This window comes from Mytilus californianus, unplaced genomic scaffold, assembly GCF_021869535.1.
Source record: "Mytilus californianus isolate M0D057914Y unplaced genomic scaffold, xbMytCali1.0.p SCAF_18, whole genome shotgun sequence".
Classification (NCBI taxonomy): domain Eukaryota; kingdom Metazoa; phylum Mollusca; class Bivalvia; order Mytilida; family Mytilidae; genus Mytilus; species Mytilus californianus.
Window position 1 is genome coordinate 6,969,485 of NW_026262666.1, and position 22,074 is coordinate 6,991,558.

Sequence of the window (22,074 nt, forward strand, 5' to 3'; positions counted from 1 at the left end):
CCCGTGCAGATTTTCTGTTTTCATAGCGGTTTTGAAGATAATGGACAAAACTTGCATTTTACCTCTGTACCTTTTTTCAGCCATGTCGGCCATATTGGTCAACAGATTGGGTCATCGGACACAATTCAAAACTATATACCCTAATGATGCTTATGTCCAAGTTTGGTTAGATTGGCCCAGCAGTTTCAGAGGCGAAGATATTTGTAAAAGTTAACAGACGACAACAAACGCCAAGTGATGACAAAAGCTCACTTTGCACTTTGGGCCAGGCAAGCTAAGAAGAAAGAAACAAACACACAATCTTCAAATTTAGAAGCACATTTATTAACATAACTAACAAAAAAAAGAGGGCTGTCCTCCGAAAGACTTATTTATTCAAACAACATTTCAAGATATGCAACAAGCACAATTTCAACAGTCACATTAAGTTTCATGACAAAAATCACAAGACTTAGTGCCTTATAGAACCTTCTATCCACAAATCAAATCAATAGCTTTTTTACATTCCTTGTGTAATGTAAAGGGTATACTTGGAACTATCTGAAATGGTGAAATAAGATGTGGAACACTTGTCTGCTTCTTTTTTTTAAAAGTATATATACAAATGTACATGTTTTTAACACAAGAAAAAAACTGTGAAGGCAGCAAAAAAATGAGGTAACCTTGATGTAGAATATAAAATGATAGCCAGTGTTTATACAAGAATGAGCATATATACTTACCATTATTCCCAATATATATTTCTGAAATAAATATTTCTATAATAACCAAAACATGTAGTAGCTATGTGAGTATTCATGTCAGAACCTTTTCTGGATAATTTTTGACGATTTGAAAACAAGTTTGTGCATTACATGTTGTTTACTCAATTAAATAGGAAATCCCAGAAATTTTCTCGTTTTGACATTTTTAAATTACATTCTTACCACATTTTTCAAGAATGTTGACCACTTTTGTACTCAACTATTTGATATCATTTATGATATCAGGTTTGACTACATTTTGTACTTTTTTCTTACCCGAATTTGTATATAAGAAGTTGATTATATTTTGCTTTTAATGTTATAAGCAATTAGAACATGATGTTTTGAGATCTTTTGTTCTGTACAATAAGTTTTGAAAAATATTTGTACGTTACATTATGGTCTTAATTTGTACTTTGACCACATTTGTATTTTACATTATGTCTTTATTTCTACTTTATATTATCACCAATGTTTGTTAAAACTACATTTTAAGCCATTTTAAGGAATTGTATTTTTTCTTATGGATTAAATTTGGCACTTCTGGCATATTATCATGATTTAAACTTAATTTTAGACCAAGTTTGATTGGTAGAATATATCCTTTACATTAAATATTTTACATTTTTGTATAGCAATACCTTATACTTTTAGTTTTGACCACATATTGTACATTTCTATAATCCTGAATGTCCCGAAATGCATGAAATATCTGCCTATTTATTTTAAGCAACCAACAATCAATCAATATTACTACTTACATCGATAATAAACCACTAGCTAGTTACATATCAATGTTTCAGGTATTCGGAAAGCATAGTGTTTTCTCAGGTAACCTTCATCAGAGATGACCTATTTTAATTATTCTCTACAGTACTATTATATGACAAAGCAGATATTTGATTCATACGAACTATCATTTAATCAGAGGTCAAATATATACTGTAGGTTTAGAACTTCGGCTGAAGGATATTGACAGCTGCCACCAAAATTGTTAAGTACTAGTATTACATCTGTATATGCCCACACAGATATTTATATATTATAAACCTTTTGAGTACAATGAGGAACCTACTATGAGGACATTTTATTTCAATGACTGTTTTTTAGATTAGGAAAATAATTTATGAGTCATAATTGACATTATCAGAAAATTCTGTTTATACAGTATTGAAGGAAACATTGAAAGAAATGTAAGAAAATCAACGAAGAAGCAGTTATTACTGCATAATTAAGAAAGGAAAATGAATATAGTCATTCTATAGTTAACTTATATTGAAAACTTAGGGAGTCATGGCATGGACGGCAAAATACATATGGAAATGATAAGAGAGGCACGTTTCTTGTCTTATAAACATGAGCTTTTTCTCTCCATCTTATAAAATAATAACAAAGTATAAACTTGAATATAACATATTTACATTCGACACCCGTTTCATATTTAATAACTTATGTAAAAGTAAGTTAAACAAATGTAAACAAAAACTTGTTTTAAAAAAGCTAACAACTAAAAAGTAAAAATTCGGGCCATTCTGTCTGGAAACCTCGAAAGGAATTGAGAAAAGTTATGACATGATCACACCAATGATAGCTTGAACCAGTTAACTAGAAGTAATAAGAAACCTATGATCATATAGCATGATTTTCAAATTTCTCTACACATCCAAAAGTTAACTGATACAAGTTATGGATAATATGGTCTTCCCATATTTTTTTTTCTGCCATTAATGTTTCTTTTTAAAACATAAAAGTAATAAGTAAATAAAAACAGGCTAAATACTACACTGCAGAATCGATACAATATATACAAGATTTACAATTTTGGATAAAAGTATCAAGTTTTTAACAATTAATGTAAACCAATAGAACATCTTTTAATAATATAAATGTAAACTCCAGGCATTAAGTTTAAAATTGCACTCTCAATTTCTTGCTCATACATTATTCATTTAAAAAAAATATTATATAGATCAAAATTTCTAATACTGATATTTTCATAAATGCACTTCCTGTCTGTGCAGATAAAAAAATATGTTCACAATCATATATACCGGCAGACATATTGTATATAAAAAAAGGGGCAACCGAAGTTTATCGATCTTCTAAACTCTTAAACATATTTGGAATAAACATATGACAAATCAAGAATTAAAACATGAGTGAATCTCTTTAACTTCTAATTGAAGTACGAACAAGTGCATTAACAGTGTGAGTTTCTCCTGGTCTACAAGAAACATATGCCAAGCGAATCCAGACTCAGAAATTTTTTTATGATAGCTAATAGGACACAATCTGTAAATTTTCAAATAAGATGACATGGCTACCAATGAGACAATAATCAAACTTAGACCAAAGGACAATTATATCCAATACTTCTATGAGGAGATGCGGGCTATTTGTCAATAAGACAGTAACACAACACTGGGTGAAACATACCACAATTACCAGTTTCTATACAATATATCAAGCTTTATTTATCTAAACATTGAGGCAAAAAACATTTGCAATAATTGTAATCTTATACATTTGTCCACACCAAATCCTAGAAGTGTGATGCTAACAGTTCTGAAGCATTGCAAAAAAAAACACAACCATTTTAGAACAACGTTTGATTATTGTCATTTTTTGTTACACACAACTTCACTCAGAAGTTTATCCAAAGAATATACTTATTTTTTTAGCATGAAAATTAAATTGGAGATGAAAAGATGTACCCTTGTTTGAAATATGGAATCAGCAAGCCTCACTTTTTCCCCTGATTTTTGAAATTTCTACAATAAATGTCTAAATGTCTCAAAATGGTTTTTTCATCCAACATTTTGTTTTATAGATGTTCAAGTAATTTTAGCAAGCAATGAATCAAAGCATAACTATAGCAATTAACAGCAGTAATGCTTTAAATGTCAAATTTATCAAATTAATAATTAAAAGTTAAAGCTAAAGGTTTGAGAGAATATTATTGGGATTGGGCCAAATTGGTTTTTTTTTCAATATGTATAGTTATCGTTGTGCGAGCAGACAATTAAAAAAATATGGATACCCGCGTTCAAACATTCGAATTAGTTGATATTTGTTGATAAATAAGTCGATGATACGGATTTCAATGGAAACTGAAAGGAGTGAAACACAAAAAATTCACAAATGCATCTCCTATAGCGCGATCTCGGTTGCAAAATGGTTCCGATTAACATTTTGACCTTGATACTGACCACATATATTTTTTTGTCATGATTATATTTGGATTGTGAAAAACATGAAAATGCCTGTTGTTAAAAATTGAAATGACGATTTCGTCCCAAAATGAGTTGACCACTGACTGCGCTAGACATGTGACTGCTGAAAAGAAATTATATAAAGAAAACGTTTGGGAGGGTCTGAAAGTGACCGTTAAAGACAGGTGACCGCTGAAAGAAGGTGACCGGTTTGACTGTATACATTTTTCACTCCTGTATTTGAGAAATAAATTGTCAAGAATGGAGATAACTTACTAAATTTAAACAAAATATTATAAAAAAACAGATATTTCAAATTTTAAAACAGTTGTTGGGTAACAGCTAACATTGTACATGTAGGTCAACAATGATAATAATATTTTCATGGTGGACTTGACAGACTTTCAATTTTCATTAAATAATTGAAATGTATCTTCTTCTTATTGATGATAATAAATTGTTATGACTTAATAACAAATATATAATGATGTAAATAGTATAACAGAAGAAATGATATTTGTACTGTGCCTCTGTTAATTAAATTGAGAATGACCAATATATATGTTTAACTGAGGAACTTTCTAGATCTAAACTTGTCTTTCACTGATTGGGAAAAACTTGTATTTTAGCTGACATAGGATTTTGTATCAGCATTTTGAAAATTTTCACTTCTTTAAACATGTACATTCATTGTTTAATATTTACCCATGAAATTCACAAAAATTGGTATCCTGCAAAAAATAATGAATCCACAGTATACTATAAAGTTATAACTTATCGTATAAAAACTCTTAGTTAATAAACCAGTCAACAATTAAATATATCATCAAAAGCATAATAACTAATATAAATAATAATTGTAATAATTTGTTGTAAATATCAATAATATTTGACAGTTCAAAAATCAAGTAAATACACAATAATCCTTTATAGGTATGTTACAAAGATTAAAAAAAACATTAATGGTAAATGAGCTACTACATGACTTGGTTATTTAAACTGGACTTTGACAGAGCCTTTGATTTCTGATCTACATACAGGACATGATTTCAGGGCTGGGGCACATTGTGAACAAGAAGATAAATGACCACAGGGTAAAAACACAATAGAAACAGGCATTTCGCAACAAATCTTGCACTGTGTCTGTTCTTTCATTTCCTTGTTTTCCTCTGCTATCTTCTTTACATTATCTGTTTTAGAAGAAAAAATAAAGGAAAATGTCTAGCTTGAAGATATTTCTACAACTCTTTGCAACATTATGATATAAATCATGACCAACGCTGTGTTTTAATTAAGTTTTCCATAAAGCATTTGTTTTTCTTTTGAGACTTTTTATCATTTACATTTTACCTAAATACTTACTCATTTTAAATACTCCTTTTAAATAATCACCTAAAGTGCTTCTACAGTACACTCTAGAACACTGCATACTTTAATAAATATGAATCAACTACAAAATAAGCGATTTCCCACTAGATACTATTGGAGGTTGACAATGTATTCCTTAAGGAGTTCATACATTGTGTCAAATAAACGAAATGAATGATATCCTTATATATTAACAGACTTTTTTTGTTGGTAAAACCCATGAATATTAATTAATTCACATTATTGTGTACTGGTTTCAGTCTCTTGTATCTTTTTTAAGTTATTCGTTAAGACATGATTTTACTTTCATCAACCAAACACTATTCATAAAGTAAATGACCAATACAACAATTTATTATAACAACTGTTTTAATACTTTTATTCATTTTTATTATTATATACAATAAAATGTTTGTCTTCATAACGTTCACTGTCATGACACCGGTTAAACTTTGGGGTTTATTTCCTGTCAAGAAAAACAAAGAAGATACAAGACTAAATCATTTTCAAGAATGTTCTTATCTTCTTTGTCATAATATTCTCATATCTGATATTCTTATAAATTACATAATTTATATCTTCATACAGGAAATGATTTGGTAATGAAATAATATCTATTCGATTCATTAATTGACATATCTAATTTCATATAGTCTTACGTATGTATGGTCAACTTAACTTGTCATCAGTAAAAATGTTATGTGGATTATTATATAAAACTGATGCAAACGTTTTGGGAATGAAAAAAATATAATTATAGTCATTTTATTTGACCAATATCTGATTTCATGGAGTATTATGTATGAATGGTAAATTAGCTTGTCATCAGAGAAAATTTTACATGGATTATCAATTTAAAAATCTGTTTATGGTTAGGTAATGAAATAATATATAAGCCATTCCTGTTAAATTGGCATAATGACCAAATTAGCTAGTTCAGTTAAAAACTAACTAATTTTCACAATCACCAGCAATATATGACAGTTTCACAATGAGTGATTTTGACTAAGTCACATTGTATGTACTCTAAACTAATATTTTCTATTTCTCATATCATAAATGTAATAAAGTACTGATATCATAAATGTGAGAAAATGTGCTATCAAAAAAACATCTGAACAAGATGATACATAACATTTCTTTTTAGTGTTTTTTTTCTCAAACTAAGGTGCTGCTTTTTGTTAAACATTATGTATTTTAAAGCCTATTTATAGTCACTAACCTTTTGGGAAAAGTTTAAAGTTCTTCATGCTTACTACAGAATGTTTCAGTTTAGAACTTATTGGTACAGTCAATTCTGATTTTGCTATTTCACCACTCTCCTCTATTTTGTTAATCTCTTCCATTAAATTTCTTGCAGACATTCCATTCCAGCCTAAATACAAAGTATTGATAGAATATGAATTGATGTACAAAGTGAAAATTTTATAAAAATAGAGAACTATGTCAAAGGATGTTATGGCCAATGTAAAAAGGCTAGGAGTAAAAATAACTTGGATTTGGTTGCATGTTTTTAAGGAAATTAAAGACACCCTCACTCTCTTTCCAAACTGCCATCACATATATTCCATGACCATCATATATTCTGAAACTCAACTTTGGTATGTATTCTATAGTTTACTATTACATTCAAAGGTATCATGAATTGCTGAAATAAAACTTAAATCACTAGATATAAGAAGATGTGGTATGAGTGCCAATGAGACAACTCTCCATCCAAGTCAAAATTTATAAAAGTAAACCATTATAGGTCAAAGTACGGTCTTCAACACAGAGTCTCGACTCGCACCGAACAGCAAACTATAAATGGTCCCAAAAATGACTAGTGTAAAACCATTCAAACGGGAAAACCAACGGTCTAATCTATATAAAAAACGAGAAACGAGAAACACTTATGAACCACATCAACAAACGACAACTACTGAACATCAGATTCCTGACTTAGGACAGGTGCAAACAATTGCAGCGGGTTTAAACGTTTTAATAGGTACCAAACCTTCACCCTTATAGTACAATAGTGTAACATCACAACATAGAAATACAGACTATAAAATATCAATTGAAATGGCTTAACTAAATCAAAAGACATATTAACCCAGTGAACATACACTGAACAAATAAATTTGATCTATGATACAATGTAAATACAAAATAAATAAACTAAGGGAAGAATAATTAAAGAAAAATGTTATACCGCTGTGAAATGTTAAATAATTTAAGAAAAACAATATGCTTGAACAAAAATATCAGCCATTTGCAATTACTTTAAACACAGGTAAATGAAAATAATTTTGTTGACTAGAAATGAAAAACTTTTAGCATTTAACTGTTTTCTCATTTTTAATCATCATTGGCTTGCCAGCAAGAAAATATATGTTAATGATATATTTCATGACCCTAATAGGTACTTTTTTGTAATCGACCAAGCTTGATATAAAAATCAAAACTTTTTTATCCTATAGAATAAAGATCTCCATTGAAAAAATGGGCGACAGAAATATAATATTCATCATATCTTCTACACAATTATTCAACATCTCCATTCTACTTCTGCTATTACTATAAGTTCATCAACACACATATGCCCAAATAATTGATATGATCATGATCATGACTACATTTAGGTGCCTCCTTTATCAAAAAATTTATTATAATGTTTTAGTTTAATGGCTCAATCAAGATTGATAAACTTTATGAATTTTGAATTAATAACTTTACCTTATTTCAACTACATTTTAAAAGATCTTCAAGTTTGAAAATGAAAACGAAATTTTTGTGCTGAAAAGTGATTTTGAGGAATCTGTGTTTTATGTCCAGTGGAAAACATTACATTGTTGAAGGCCGTACGGTGACCTATAGTTGCTACCCTTCCACATTATTTGGTCTTAGGTGAAGTGTTGTTTCATTTGCAATCATACCACATCTTGTTATTTTCATATAACATACAAGTCAGAATGAGAACACGTTGATGTAATTTGAATATGAACTCTGCCTTTTACTAGATCAAATCGCTGAAGAGGATGTTTTATATGCTTTTTTACAAGGTGACAGTCTCCAGGAAAACATTTTACCCAACCTGGACACATTTTCAAACTCTGAGTCGATCAGTCTTTGCTCTAACTCTAAACTTTCCCATAATCCATGCCTAACTGAAAAGCAGCAAATACAAATTTTAACGTCTTTGGTTTGACACAGCATCGGATCAAACTAATGACCTCCTGCACGATTGGCAAGCAATCTACCAGAAGAACACCTAGGCAGTTGTTTTTTGTCAAGGATGATCAAGATATTTGACTAGATGACTATTCAAGGTTTGCTTACAAGAAGGTTCCTTAAAACATATGGTTATCAGTAAAATAAGATTATTAGATAGTCTGTCTTTAATTTGTTGGGTAACCAACTAGACCTATTGCTCTATTTATAATAATTAAACATCAGTGAAAGCTTAACATGCTTTTGTATCTGCATAAAAACCAAAAGAAATTCTAAAAATTACAGTAAAGTTTTTTTTTCTAAAACTACTTCAATTCTTGATTTTACAACATGCATCACTCAGAATGAACATAAATAAATACTTCAGCTATATTATTTTAAAAGAAACGAAGGGAGGATTGTAAATCTTTCTTTAAAAATTGTTTTTGTCTTTGGTATGTGAACATTTTTGTTACATCTATAAATTTGTCAAAATTATATATGACATCATTTTAGATAACTTTTTTTAATGGGTTTTATTTCAAAAAGTAAGAATGGGGAATCTGCTTTATTATAAGAAAGAAAAAAAACTGTAGTATTTATATATGACTCTTTTTGTTATCAGTATCTTGATCTCAGTCACCAAAAAGCTTAATGAAGTTTTTACACAAAATCAATATCCTTGAGATATTTGACTGACTGTGTGAACATTTACAACTTTAACATTTACCATACAATCAGCAAACATTCAGGAAAAAGAATAAGTAATTATAACTTTATTCTTACCTGATGTGCTGACTGTCTGTCAATCTATTAGACCAAAGGTAGAATATTTCAATGAAGGGCAATTTCATATAGTATAAACATCAATCTTTTTTTCATGATATAATAGCTGCAAAACACTTTCCCCCATACCGTAATATTTAAAAAGAAGTAATTACTTACATTGAAAAAAGTAGTGTTCAAGTAAATCAATGACACTTAAATGTAAGCTTTTTGAATATTTGCAAAGGCAGCCAAAGAAACGTCAAACTGTGCCATTTCCTATACTTTAATTATGAAAGCCTTGCTTGGTAAATGTTGTTATTGAGAGGATTTGATACACAGGCTAAAACTAGCCAAACTGAAAATTTAATTTCAGACTAGCTAGTATTTGTTTTTATCAGAAATTGCAGAACTATATTCAGCTTTGAAAATTATAAAAGGGATTGTTTATACCTTGAAAAACCTTTAAACCCTAGCATGCAAGAAGAAATTCAGTTCTCATCAAACTAGATCTAGTTTTCTCTAACCAATTTTGGCTTTTACCTTTCTCATTCAAAACTCTATCAACAACGTTTTTAATAACTTTAGGTAAATATCCCATTGTTAGTATACTCTGAGCTGCATCTGTCAGCAATGGGTTTTTCTTCTCTGCTTTAGTTGGAGGTTTCCCACTTGGAAAGAAGTCTAAAATATAAATAATTTAGCATTGTTATAAGAACTATTAAACTCCGTAATTTTCTTCTGAGAATTCAAGTTAGTAAGACCAATTAACAGCTGAAATATTAATGCTTAATCAACTTTACTAATATCTTCTATAATTTTCAGTTTTGTAGGAAAAAATAGTGGGGTAATATAAACCTCTGCTTTTGTCTCCAGATCTAAAACTTCCATCTTCTTCACAGTCAGTATCATGACTATCGAAAGTTTGTGCTATGCCATCAGTATTTAGGGCCTCTTCCTGAAATTAAAAAAAAACATAACATTAATTAATCTCACTGAATTATTGATAAACATTTAAACTGGAATAATTTGGTAGTCATCTTTAACTTCTAGTTGTTTTTCCACCTAGACATCTTGTTCCTATGAAAGCACAACATTGAATTGATGTGAATATATCTTGGCTACATTTTTGCAGTTTATTTTAACGCCTTCATTTGTTTAAATATAGTTTGCAGATCTCATTGTTTTGTTGTATGTTGCTGTCTTATTGACATTTATCACACACCTTATCTGCATAATAGAGATAAAAAAGATAAACATATACATATACATGATATGTATGCATGGAAGTGAACATGCAGGAATCTAAAATAATATCATTTAAGTGCTATAAAAAATATATTCATGGTTTAAATGTTCATATTAGCCACCTGGATTTATAAATAATTACAAACAAAATTGTTTTTTTTAAAACATATTATACTTTATTTCATTAAAGTTGTGTAAAAATCTTTTAAGGCTACTACTTTCTCCTAAGAAGACCTGAATACTATAAATATACCTATTGATACTAATACTATAAACATAAGTATAAATTACAATTTACAATTTTCCGGAAATATAACAGTGTATTTCCATATATCATGAAGTTACTAATAATTTGTCCTATATAGGATAATACTACTATAACAAAAACATTTTGTTGGGATTTAATTTTACAAATTGTGAGTATATTACTATTGATTTTGACTTTAGTATCATTGAAACATGTGGTTAAACGGTTATACAAGTTTTAGCTCAGAAGGAAAAGGAAAATTTTTTTAAAAATAATTGCAAATTCCTCTTTTTTTATGGATTAATCTTTGTATGTGTGGACACACAAAAATGTCAAAGCTAACATGCAGGAAAGGAGGACAAACAATTAAATGATAAAGCACAGATGAGAATATTTAAAGTTAATCACCAGTTGTACCCTCCTGACAGCATCTTGTACTGTAGCAATGAAATCCAAGCCTTTCTTGTCTTTTAGAAATTGACATTCTTGGGACCACCTAGCATGTTCTACAAAAGGATTATCTTCTGAATCCCAGTTCTGTAGTCCAATGCCACAATGAAAACATCGCACATGGTCATTGTTACCTGCAAATATAAATAAAAAGATTTGATGACATATTCATGTATAATACAATTTCTTCTTTAATTTGTGAGTTTTTGAGTCACAATTCTATGTCCTATACCCATACATATCAAACAGTAGACACTTTGCAAAAATTATACACTGTTCCTTGTAATAAAAAACAAATTTACAGTGTATTATGTTGTTATGAGCTACAGTTTTCTTACAATATATGAACTACATGTATATCACAGTAAAACATCACACATTATAAAATAAAATAAAATGCTCCGCTAGGCGCAGCTTGATACGACCGCAGAGGTTAAACTCTGAACAGTTGGGGCAAGTATGGACACTACATTCAAGCTTGATAAAGCTCTGAATTGGGATTGTGATAAAATAGTTGACACATCATAGGTTACTGACACAGAATGAATGTGTTCAAAGAAATTTGGAATTGAACTTTTACCTATCATGGTCTAATATATCAAAAATCTAAATACACGGTTAGATCCAGCATATCCAAGTACATCAAGAATTTAATTCATTTATTTATGATGGACAAATTTAGCTAAGTTTTTAAAGGGGTTAGTTTCATAAAAACCAATCCAAAATCTAAAAACATGGTTAGATTCAGCATATCAGAGAACCCCAGGAATTTTATTTTTGATGAAATCAAACAAAAATTTAATTTTGGACCCTTTGGACATCAGTGTAGACCAATTTGATAATGAGACACAAAATACAAAATCTGAGTACATGGTTATATTTAGCATATCAGAGAAGCTCATGAATTTAATTTTGGTTGAAATCATAAAAGTTTAATTTTGGACACTTTGGACCTTAACTTGGACCAATTTGAAAATCAAAAATATAAATTCACGGTTATAGATTCAGCATATCAGAGAACCCTTAGAATTCAATTTTTGTTAAAACTAAACACAGTTTAATTTTGGATCCTTTGGACCTCAATGTGGACCAATTTAATAATTGGGCCGTAAATCAAAAATTTAAATACACGGTTAGATTCAGCATATTAAAGAAACCCAATAATTCCAGACTTTGAATTAAACATTGAAATTTTTCAAGAAATAAGCAATTGATACAAAGTATTAGAAAATAATTTTTTGGCACCTTTTTCCTAAACATTAAGGACCATAACCCCAAACATCAATCCCAACCTTCCCTTTTTTGGTATGGAACCTTGTGGTACAATTTCACAGAGATCCATACACTTATACACAATTTATTGACCTGAAACAAGAAAAATGCTTGTTTTTACTCCTTTTTTGCCCCCTAATTCTTGAACAACTACGATAATAACCCCCACATTCAATCCCAACTTCCCTTTCGTGGCATGGAACTTTGAGTCACAATATCATAGAGATCCATACTCTTATACTCAAATTATAGTCTAGACCCCAAATGTCTTCGGACGATAACGACGACGACGACACTGACAGCGTCATAAATTTATACGAACGAAAAATTTTTGCGGTCGTTTAAAAATTACAAAATTATTTAGAAACTTTGTGGTTCTGACATTCTGATGATCTCTTGTAATGTCTAGCATGTTTTCTAAGTGGATTGATTTCCTAGTCCTAGTTCTGAACCCCAATACCACACTGCAAACTCTCAGTTAGTTATGTTGTCTTTTACCACAATGTAAACATCTCATATAATTATTTATAATGTAAATATATTTATACACATACAAATCTTTACAATGTATTGTCTTTAGATAATGTCCCACTGGTTTGCAAGTCCAATTTTAGAATTAACTGTAGTAAAATATTTTACATGATCACTGTTACCTCTAAATACAAGTTTTCATGTAGTTCCTGTTTTGCATATTGGCAATCAGGGAACCTATTGAAATAAGTTATTTTAAATCACCTATAAAACCATTTCTTACTGCAACTTAAACTCCATTTTTTATGCAAAATGCACTCATTACATGCAATTACAGAGCTTTTTTTTTTAAATTTTATAAAATGAAAATAAAAACATAATTTCCCTATAGCTTACTATTGATGAAATTTTAAACAATCAGCATTAAGGTTTATACAATTAAATTAAAAGATTATTTCAAGTATTTGTCATATTCATAAGTATATAACGACAATAGTAGTATACCGCTGTTCAATAGTCATTAATCGATTTAACTGAAACAAATCCGGGTCACAAACCAAAACTGAGGGAAACACATCATCTAGTAGAGCAAACAAAACGGAACAACAGAAACACTGAACTGCTACAAAAACAAACGCTAACATACTTAGAAACGGACTATGTGATAACAACTGCCATATTCCTGACTTGGTACAGGACATTTTAAGAAAAAAATGGTGGGTTGAACCTGGTTTTATGGCTAGCCAAACCTCCCGCCTATATAGCAATGTTGAAAATACCGATAAAATGACAACATTACGTGACAGGAATATAATAAAAATAAATGCAAGAACATTCAGGTCAGAGAAATACATAAATAAATAAAAAGTACATTTCAACATGTAAACCACAGAATAACATCGAACACCTAAAATTAATTTACGACAGAACTAGTAAGCATGATCAAGGTCATTGTCTATTCATAAATTTTAAAATTTCCTCATCAATACTTTTGTAGGTATTTGTATGAATTTAAATAACAATTACTTCCTTTATTTTCATACCGATATACATATACATATTGTATATTTACATTGTATTTATAAATACGTTAGATGTACTTCCTCATTCTTTGCATTAATCGTGTTCTATATTCAAGGCAATGATGCAACATTTGAAAAGATCTAAATAAAACATGGAAATACCAACAGGTAAGTTTAATCTTTCTAAACATTCATGTTTTCTAAGTACAACATGAAGTTTTTGTTTCAACTGTCAAAGGACAATTTAATGATTGAGACAAAGGTCTCTCTGTTTTAATTTTTTGTATAGTGATAATGATAATGAAAGCCCCAAGAATCCATGTTTTGAAAGCTAATTAATACTGATCAAGTGCTGAAAGGAACTAACAAACAACACAAACTGGTTTTTTTTTGTTTTAATTGTTTATTAAAATAATTTAGAACAGTAATGGCATCCAGTTAACAGTCTTATGGCTTCCATCCTCGTATATTTTCACATATGCGTACATGCTTATGAACAACCGTTTTATTTAACCTTAAGAAATCATTTTTTTACAATGGTGCTAGATTGTGCCTTTGAGTCGATACCCCTTCCTTAATCTATTATTTTATTTCCCAAATTAACGACTTATAAGTGAGTAGCTACGGTACTGAAATTAATGATTTTAGAATTACTCAGAAAGGCATGTTTTAAAGTTGAAACACTTTCTACTATAAAGGTTAATTTTCAAAAACTTTAACAATGGAAGAATCTTTAATAATCATCCTAATATTTATAAATATAAACTGAACAATGTAATTATACCTACCTAAGATTTCAGTTAGGAGGAATACATACTTTCTTTGGAAAGTCAAAAACACAATTCCATTTTAATGTTCTTGACTAGGTTAGAAAAACACAATTCCATTTTAATATTCTTGTCATGGTTAGAAATTACATAAAATAACACCATTACAAACGCAATCCCAATTTTATATTCTACTTTTAGATATTTACCTGTGATAAAATAAACATCACAAACAATACGTCACTTTTTGTGGCGTTGATACATTTGTGTGACGCACAGTTTATAATTCTATTGTATACTGTCGTAAATTCATGGGAGTTGTCCGTTGTCATTCTGTGGTTTACATGTTGTAATTTACTATTATATTATTTATTTATGTATTTCTCTGTCCTGAATGTTCTTGCGTATTTGTACTGTATTCCTATCACGTAATGTTGTCATTTTAGCGGTATTTTTAACATTGACATATAAGCGGGAGGTTTGGCTAGCCATAAAACCAGGTTCAACCCACAGTTTTATCTTAAAATGTCCTGTACCAAGTAAAGAATATGGCAGTTGTTATCACATTGTCCGTTTCTATGTATATTGGCGTTTGTTTTTGTAGCAGTTCAGCGTTTCTGTTGTTCTGTTGTTTTCCACTTATAGCTGATGTGTTCCCTCGGATTTGTTTTCGCTTAATCGATTTATGACTATCGAACAGCGGTATACTACTGTTGCTTTTATTTAGATTTCATTACTGTTCTTCTTTTTTTTTACATTGGCTGTATCTTAAACTATCAAACTAATATTTCCATCAACAAGTATATTTTTCATAAAAAGGTGATTATGAACATGTATTTCTGAAAAGGAGTGAATGTTATCTGTGACAACCATGCTGTTCTTGAAGCCCAAAGCTGTATGTGAGTCACATGAAAAATAAAGAAACAAAATTTTTTTTCAAAAATATAGCAATGATTCAGCTAGCCCAAAATAGAGGGGAACAACTGTCTGCCATTTCAGTATACCATGAGCTCTGAATAGTCATGTCCTAAGCATTTGTGTTTTTTTAACAAAAATTAATACTTTTCGAATCAAAAAATGTTGACTTGTTCCTACCCCAAATTTCTAAAATCCTGCAGAAATATATCATACATGATATAGTTCCTTTTTTTTCATCTTAAAACATAATAAAGACTACCCTTTTCAGACAAGAAACTGTGCTAATGTGCCCTTCATCTTAAAACTGTGTCACTCGTCGCTTTTATTCTAGCTAGAACACTGCCACTTCCATTTGTACCTGATTGTGATTATTATAAGTGGAAATTTATTTGTCCAAAAACTAAGAACATGAAGAAGTTCTTAATGCTGCATTCATAATATTATGAGAAAGAAGTGGGAGGGCAGAGGTTCCAGTTTATATATTTCGTTTTCATCTAGATCCATCATGATGTGCTTATTTGCTTGAGAAAAATGTGACAATAAAAGAAAATGAAAACAAAACTTTTCTTTTATCAATTTTTAATTATTATTTATCAGCATTTAGGTTATACCGCACAGTATGTATATTATTTTTTTTGCATTGAACATGTTGAAAGAATATTGACAAATAGTAAGAAATAATAATTAATTTGTAAAATGTATTCTCCCTCTGAACTGATTCAACTTTATAGTTTATAAAACTTTAAAATAGACATGACATAAAATTGACAACTTTTCAAAATCCTGTACAAATAACGGTTAAGTGCTTGCATAACATGTGTCCTATTCAAAGATAATGATAGCTATTTATAGCAAAGAGTCATACTTTAATATTATTTTGAAGTGCAGTGTTGTTAGCAAATAAACACAAGTTTCGAAAACAAGTGTAGACTTGGAAGAAGTATTTATATATAAGAACAAAGTTATTAAAGTGAAAAAAATACTGTAGGCATCAAGCATGATGTATCGTGAAGCTTTAATTTTTTACTCTGATTCTATCTTAAATACGTATTGTTCTTAAATAAATTTCTCTGGTGTTTGATTGTATAATTTAATTGTTTACCTTGAACTCTTTAAATTTCAACATTAACACTCTTGTTGTTTATTTGTTGTCTAATTGATACCTCCTTTTATTCCTTGCAAATTTATTGCAAATTTATTTAAAATAGACTTGCCTGCTTTTGTTATTGTAATATTCAAGCATCTATAAAATTGAGTATGGAAGCGGGGAATGTGCCAAAGCGACAACAACCCAACCAAAAAGCAGAAAACAGCCAAAGGCCACCAATGGGTCTTTAACACAGCGAGAAAATCCCACACCCGGAGGCTTGCTTCATATGGCTCCTAAACAATAGTGTATACAATTTCAGCAAAAATGGACGTCACACTAAACTCCGAAACATATAATGAACCAAAATTTAAAAAAAACATACAAGACTAACAAAGGCCAGAGGTTCCTGACTTTAGACAGGCGCATTAATGCGGGGGTTAATCATGTTTTGTGAGATTTCAATCGTACCCCTATGCTTCTAGCCAATGTGAATTAAACAAACACACAACAATACGCACAGTAAAAAGTAGTTTTAAAAGTTTAAAAGAAGTCCGAGTTCGATGTTAGAATAGGTAATAAAAGAAACTGAGCAAAACGACAATGATCAACATAAATTAATAAATGACTACTAGCAGTTACTGACATGCCAGCTCCAGACCCCAATTAAACTGATTGAATACCTTCATGTTATTTTTAGGAGCCTTTTGCGTGACAACTTTTAAGCCAATTAAGGTGTTATTTAATTTACTTGTCTTGTGGTCTGAAGGAATTGAAAAGATAATACATGGATAAGAAAGCCACATCTCAAAGCTTTTTCAAACAAAAGTCTGTGATTAGATTTGACCAAAATTGTGATAAATTACATTAAATTAAGCAAGAACCTAGGATACCTTCCCCAAAAAACAGAAATAAAAAATCTAAAATCAAGATGTTAAGTAAACAAAATAGCGTATTGCCAAGGTCATAATTTAGAATAGTATCTTATTCTTTTTAATTACTTTTAATAAATTTTCAGTGTTGGTCAGGTCTACAGATTTATAAATCACCAGATTCAATATCAACAGGGATTTCGCCATATGTTCCCGCCAAAATAACAAGATCACTGTCTTCAATGTAATCATATGTAAACATGTGCTCATGTATTGGGTTGAATTGAACATGTTGAAAGATTTCCAAGTTTTATATATTATTATATGATGCAGGAGTCATAATTACAAATATGTTAGCCATGGTTTAATGTACTGACATATTAATACATTAACCTCAAATATCAGAATCATGTGTTATGTGTCAAACATGTTTCAAAATTCAAGAGGCAACAATTGGGAATTTTTACTGAAAATCACACAAACATATCCTAAAACAAGGACTTATTTAAATCTGGAATAATTTTGAATTCTAGAAAATTGATAACAGATGTATGAGGAAACTTAAGGGGAGTTAGCATTACCTGTATAGTAAAACCCAGCCTCTGCCATCGTTTCTGTGTGTTGCTGTATACTGGTTGGCCATGTCTGAAATGTTGACAGTCTTATGCATGTTATCGAGTACTGTGGATATTTTGGTCCTTTTCTTGAGTTTTGAGAATAATTCGATATTGTAGTCCTACTGTTTACATCACTAAGTGTATTTTGATTAAAGAAATTTCCAGCATTGCCTGAGAAACTTAGACTCCCATTCCATGTGTCCGGGAAATCGTTACTGTTTAAATTTCTGAAATGTCCTGGTAAAACAGTCTGTGCCATCCTTCATGTCTGTGCCTGGGAAAATTAATTGCTTCATTAGCCATGTAAGATGTTCACATGATTCTGAATTACGTAATGTAAATATATATCTGCACATTCATACAAACAGTGTTTAAAGTATGTATTCACAAGTGCAATGTACAAATATATGTGATGTAATATGTTATGAGGTGGTCAATAAATCATCAAAAATAAATAATTAAAAATAAAAATTGTATAGGCACTAGTTGATTTTATATCAATGATTTTGCCAATGTTTGCCAATTTTTTATATCCTTTTTTTTTCAAATTAAAGAACTCAAACAAATTATAAATCTGCGTCCATGTATTGCCAAATACAGGACAGAAAGTCACAGATTAAAAAGTCACAATTCAGTTTTGAGATTATTTTTACTTTGAAGAAGAAAACACTTATTTATAAAAAAAAACGTTTTTGTATTTTCTTGTAACTTTTATATATTTAAAGCAACTTTGTTAACAAAATTTATTCTGAAAAAATCCATAATGATCAAATAGTTGATAAAAAATAATTTGTTAAAATGGCTTGGAATATGAATGGCTTCATGGCGCGGCCCGTGTCAAGAAATATATCATAAGGAATCTAAGAGATAAATGATTAAATTTATGAAATATGTCAAAAAAATTGATCAATTGAGAGCCAATGAAAAGCATTGATACATTTTTCTTAAAAGTTATATTAAATTACCCCCCCCCCCCCCCCCCCCCCCCCCTAGAAAAGTCAAAATATATCAATAAACAAATGCAGATCCAGGATTTAAAAGGGGCAAGAGCCTCAAACTAGACAATGTTTGGAGTAAAATAGGTGAAAAGTCTCTTTTTTCCATAAATGTAGATCCATAAAAGGGTGTCCAGCTACCCTGCCTCTCCTAAATCCGCCTCTGATAAGAACTAAAGTACACTTAATGTGAGACTTTTATATACCAAGAGCTTTAAACGAATTATGTTCAACTGTATCACAAGTAAAAAAAAAAATTTTTTATTCAATTTCATATTTTCAATAAATGACCTGTTCATGAATATTTATACTACTATTGTCAAAACTGTCAAAACACTGAAAATAGAGAATATTTTCTATAACACAGCCTGCACAAAAAAGGCATACAGTTTTCCCCATTGAAGCGTTTTATCTTTCAGAAATGTTCAATATTGAAATGCTTGGTTGTTTGTCTTGATTAACAATTTAATGCATTTCAAATTGTTGAACAGTATCAAAGCTTTCATACAATACATTATATGTGTATATTCCAATCAAGGTACCTCAGGGGGCAATGTTAAGGATTGTAAAATCATAATTCAGTTATAAAAAAGCATGTACCAACAATGTAGTACAAGAATACATTGTATAATGCAATGCATAATGCCTGTGTAAGTTCATGGTTGTCAATCTATAAATGACTTTTGAAATTTCCAATTCATAAAAATAAGTTGTCAGATTTCCATTACCTATAAATAGATTTTTGCGTTTATTCGGTCCACACTTCTAAAAATAGACTAAATAATGTTTTTCCGTTTTACTTGTCAAAATGTCCAGGTTGCAAAATTAACATAAAAACTAGACAATTTAATGTATAATTTACATTGTTAACTAAATAACGTTAAAACTTGTTTACTGTGTCAAATTAAAAGGACTGAAATATTTGAAATTTCATAAGGTTAGTCTCTTAACATGTATAAAATAGTAAATCTAAATTTGCTCTAATCAAGGATGCATGCATATATGTACATATTCATAGATAAAATGTGATGTACCTTGATCTACATGATCATTGTTTGTTGTACAACTCCCAACATACCAGATCTAAACATTTGTACATAATACAGTTTAATTCCAATTATTGAACATGTACAAGGATGTGCAGAGATTTTTATATTTTCTTTCATGGTAAATGTAGCTTATTTATTAAAAATAGTATTGCTGCATTTGAATCATTATAGCTTTATTGCCGATACTGGATATAAATTCTTACAAAAATGCATGCATTACCCATGATATCCATGTACAATCAGATAAAAGATTTGAGATTTTAAAACAAAAACAAATGTCTTTTTTTTGAAAAAAATTGTTTGAAAGAACTTCAGTTAAATCTTGATTTTTTGACAAATTTATTGATGACTAGAAATGCAAACATCTGATTCTGACTTCTTTTGAACTGAGTTTTATTGTGCGTTTTGCTGTGTGTTTGTTTATTCCATATTGGCTAGAGGTATAGAGGGAGGGTTGAGACCTCACAAAACATATTTAACCCCGCCGCATTTTTGTACCTGTCAGGAGTTTCTAGCCTTTTTTAGTCTTGTGTATTTTTTAAATTTTAGTTCATTTGTATGTTTTGTAGTTTAGTGTGGCGTTCTTGAACTTGTATAAATCATCGTTAAGGGGCAATCTAAAGCCCGCCTCGGGTTGAGGGATTTTCTCGCTGCATTGAAGACCCATTGACGGCCTTGAGCTGTTTTCTGCTCTTTGGTCATGTTGTTGTCTTTTTGCCAAATTCCCAATTATCATTCTCTATTTTAATCCAAGATTGTATGTAAAAGTGAATTGCAAATTAAACGAAATCCACTTTTCTAATTTGCACAGATGTCCTTGTTGGAGGCAGTAGAAAGTCTCCTCATGTTCTTACAAACATGCATCGTTAAGATGTGTTAAATACATCATTATATACGTGATGAGTAAAATGATTTTATATCCTTATAATGATTTCATTTCATCTTTTTTATTATAATCAGCTTTAATTGATGAGTATCCGTATCATTGCTCTTATAAAAATAACCATTCTGTTTGAGAATAATTTCAAAATAAGCGGTTTTTTTTTAAAATCCACTAAAATACAAGCTTATCCAGCTGATTTTCTAGAAAAAAACAACTTAATTTGGCTGATTATTGCATGAAACTTCCGAAAATATTAGTTCCAGTTAACATCAGATTTTAGATCATGATGAAACTGTAATATTCATTGTTCAATTCCAAATTGTCAACAGTTTTAATTTTTTTATTTCAAAAGTAAACATTTCCTTTATCCTGTTTAACATGAATTAAAACTTAAAATGAAAGTGTACTGTATCATTGAAAAACAAAAATAATTGCCATTGTATGAAGATAATTCCCCTCTACTTGAAACAAATATCTTCAAACTATAAGCTTGTTTGGACAAGCCACAGTACTTTGCATTTCATTAACTTCTAGTTAAAGACATAAATCTAAAATTAGTCTATCGATCTTTTATTTCCTTTTGTCCAACCAGAACAATGTAGAAGATTTTAATAATCATATATGAACAAAGACATTAGTCTGTTTTCTTTGTTCAACAGGTAAATGAATAAATACCCCATAGTCATTATGCAATTATGTGATTATGCAGGAATTTGTATGCATTGCCTGCCTTTTATAACTAGAACTTTTGTCTTTACACTATAGTATATTTTTTGCTCATTGTTGAAAACGTACTATCAGTTATGAGTTAGAGGGTAACCTGAGCATTTACTTATTAACATGCTTTATGTTCTTGTCTTTAATGGATAGTTGTCTAATTGGCAATCATATCACAT

The 22,074-nt window shown here is 29.9% G+C and overlaps 2 protein-coding genes across 5 annotated transcripts in view; one reads left to right on the top strand and one right to left on the bottom strand.

Annotated features, from left to right (window-relative positions):
* Window positions 1-354: 354 nt before the first annotated feature.
* Window positions 355-22,074, bottom strand: part of LOC127726656 (putative inhibitor of apoptosis) — a 41,204-nt gene continuing 19,484 nt past the window's right edge. The window contains exons 2-7 of one of the 2 annotated variants that reach the window (XM_052234102.1): window positions 18,216-18,525; window positions 11,184-11,359; window positions 10,139-10,238; window positions 9,824-9,964; window positions 6,546-6,698; window positions 355-5,145 (exon numbers count right to left, since the gene is read on the bottom strand). In XM_052234102.1, the coding sequence (XP_052090062.1) occupies window positions 4,946-5,145; window positions 6,546-6,698; window positions 9,824-9,964; window positions 10,139-10,238; window positions 11,184-11,359; window positions 18,216-18,510 (1,065 nt within the window). In that variant the 5' untranslated portion in view covers window positions 18,511-18,525 and the 3' untranslated portion in view covers window positions 355-4,945. Of the gene's footprint in view, window positions 5,146-6,545; window positions 6,699-9,823; window positions 9,965-10,138; window positions 10,239-11,183; window positions 11,360-18,215; window positions 18,610-22,074 lie in introns of those variants that run through there. The other variant, XM_052234101.1, reaches the window with a different exon arrangement.
* The window catches only part of LOC127726647 (uncharacterized), a 299,596-nt gene continuing 291,567 nt past the window's right edge, over window positions 14,046-22,074 (top strand). The window contains exon 1 of one of the 3 annotated variants that reach the window (XM_052234084.1): window positions 14,046-14,158. In XM_052234084.1, coding sequence (XP_052090044.1) covers window positions 14,143-14,158 — 16 coding nt within the window. In that variant the 5' untranslated portion in view covers window positions 14,046-14,142. Of the gene's footprint in view, window positions 14,159-19,987; window positions 20,184-22,074 lie in introns of those variants that run through there. The other 2 variants (XM_052234083.1, XM_052234085.1) reach the window with 2 other exon arrangements.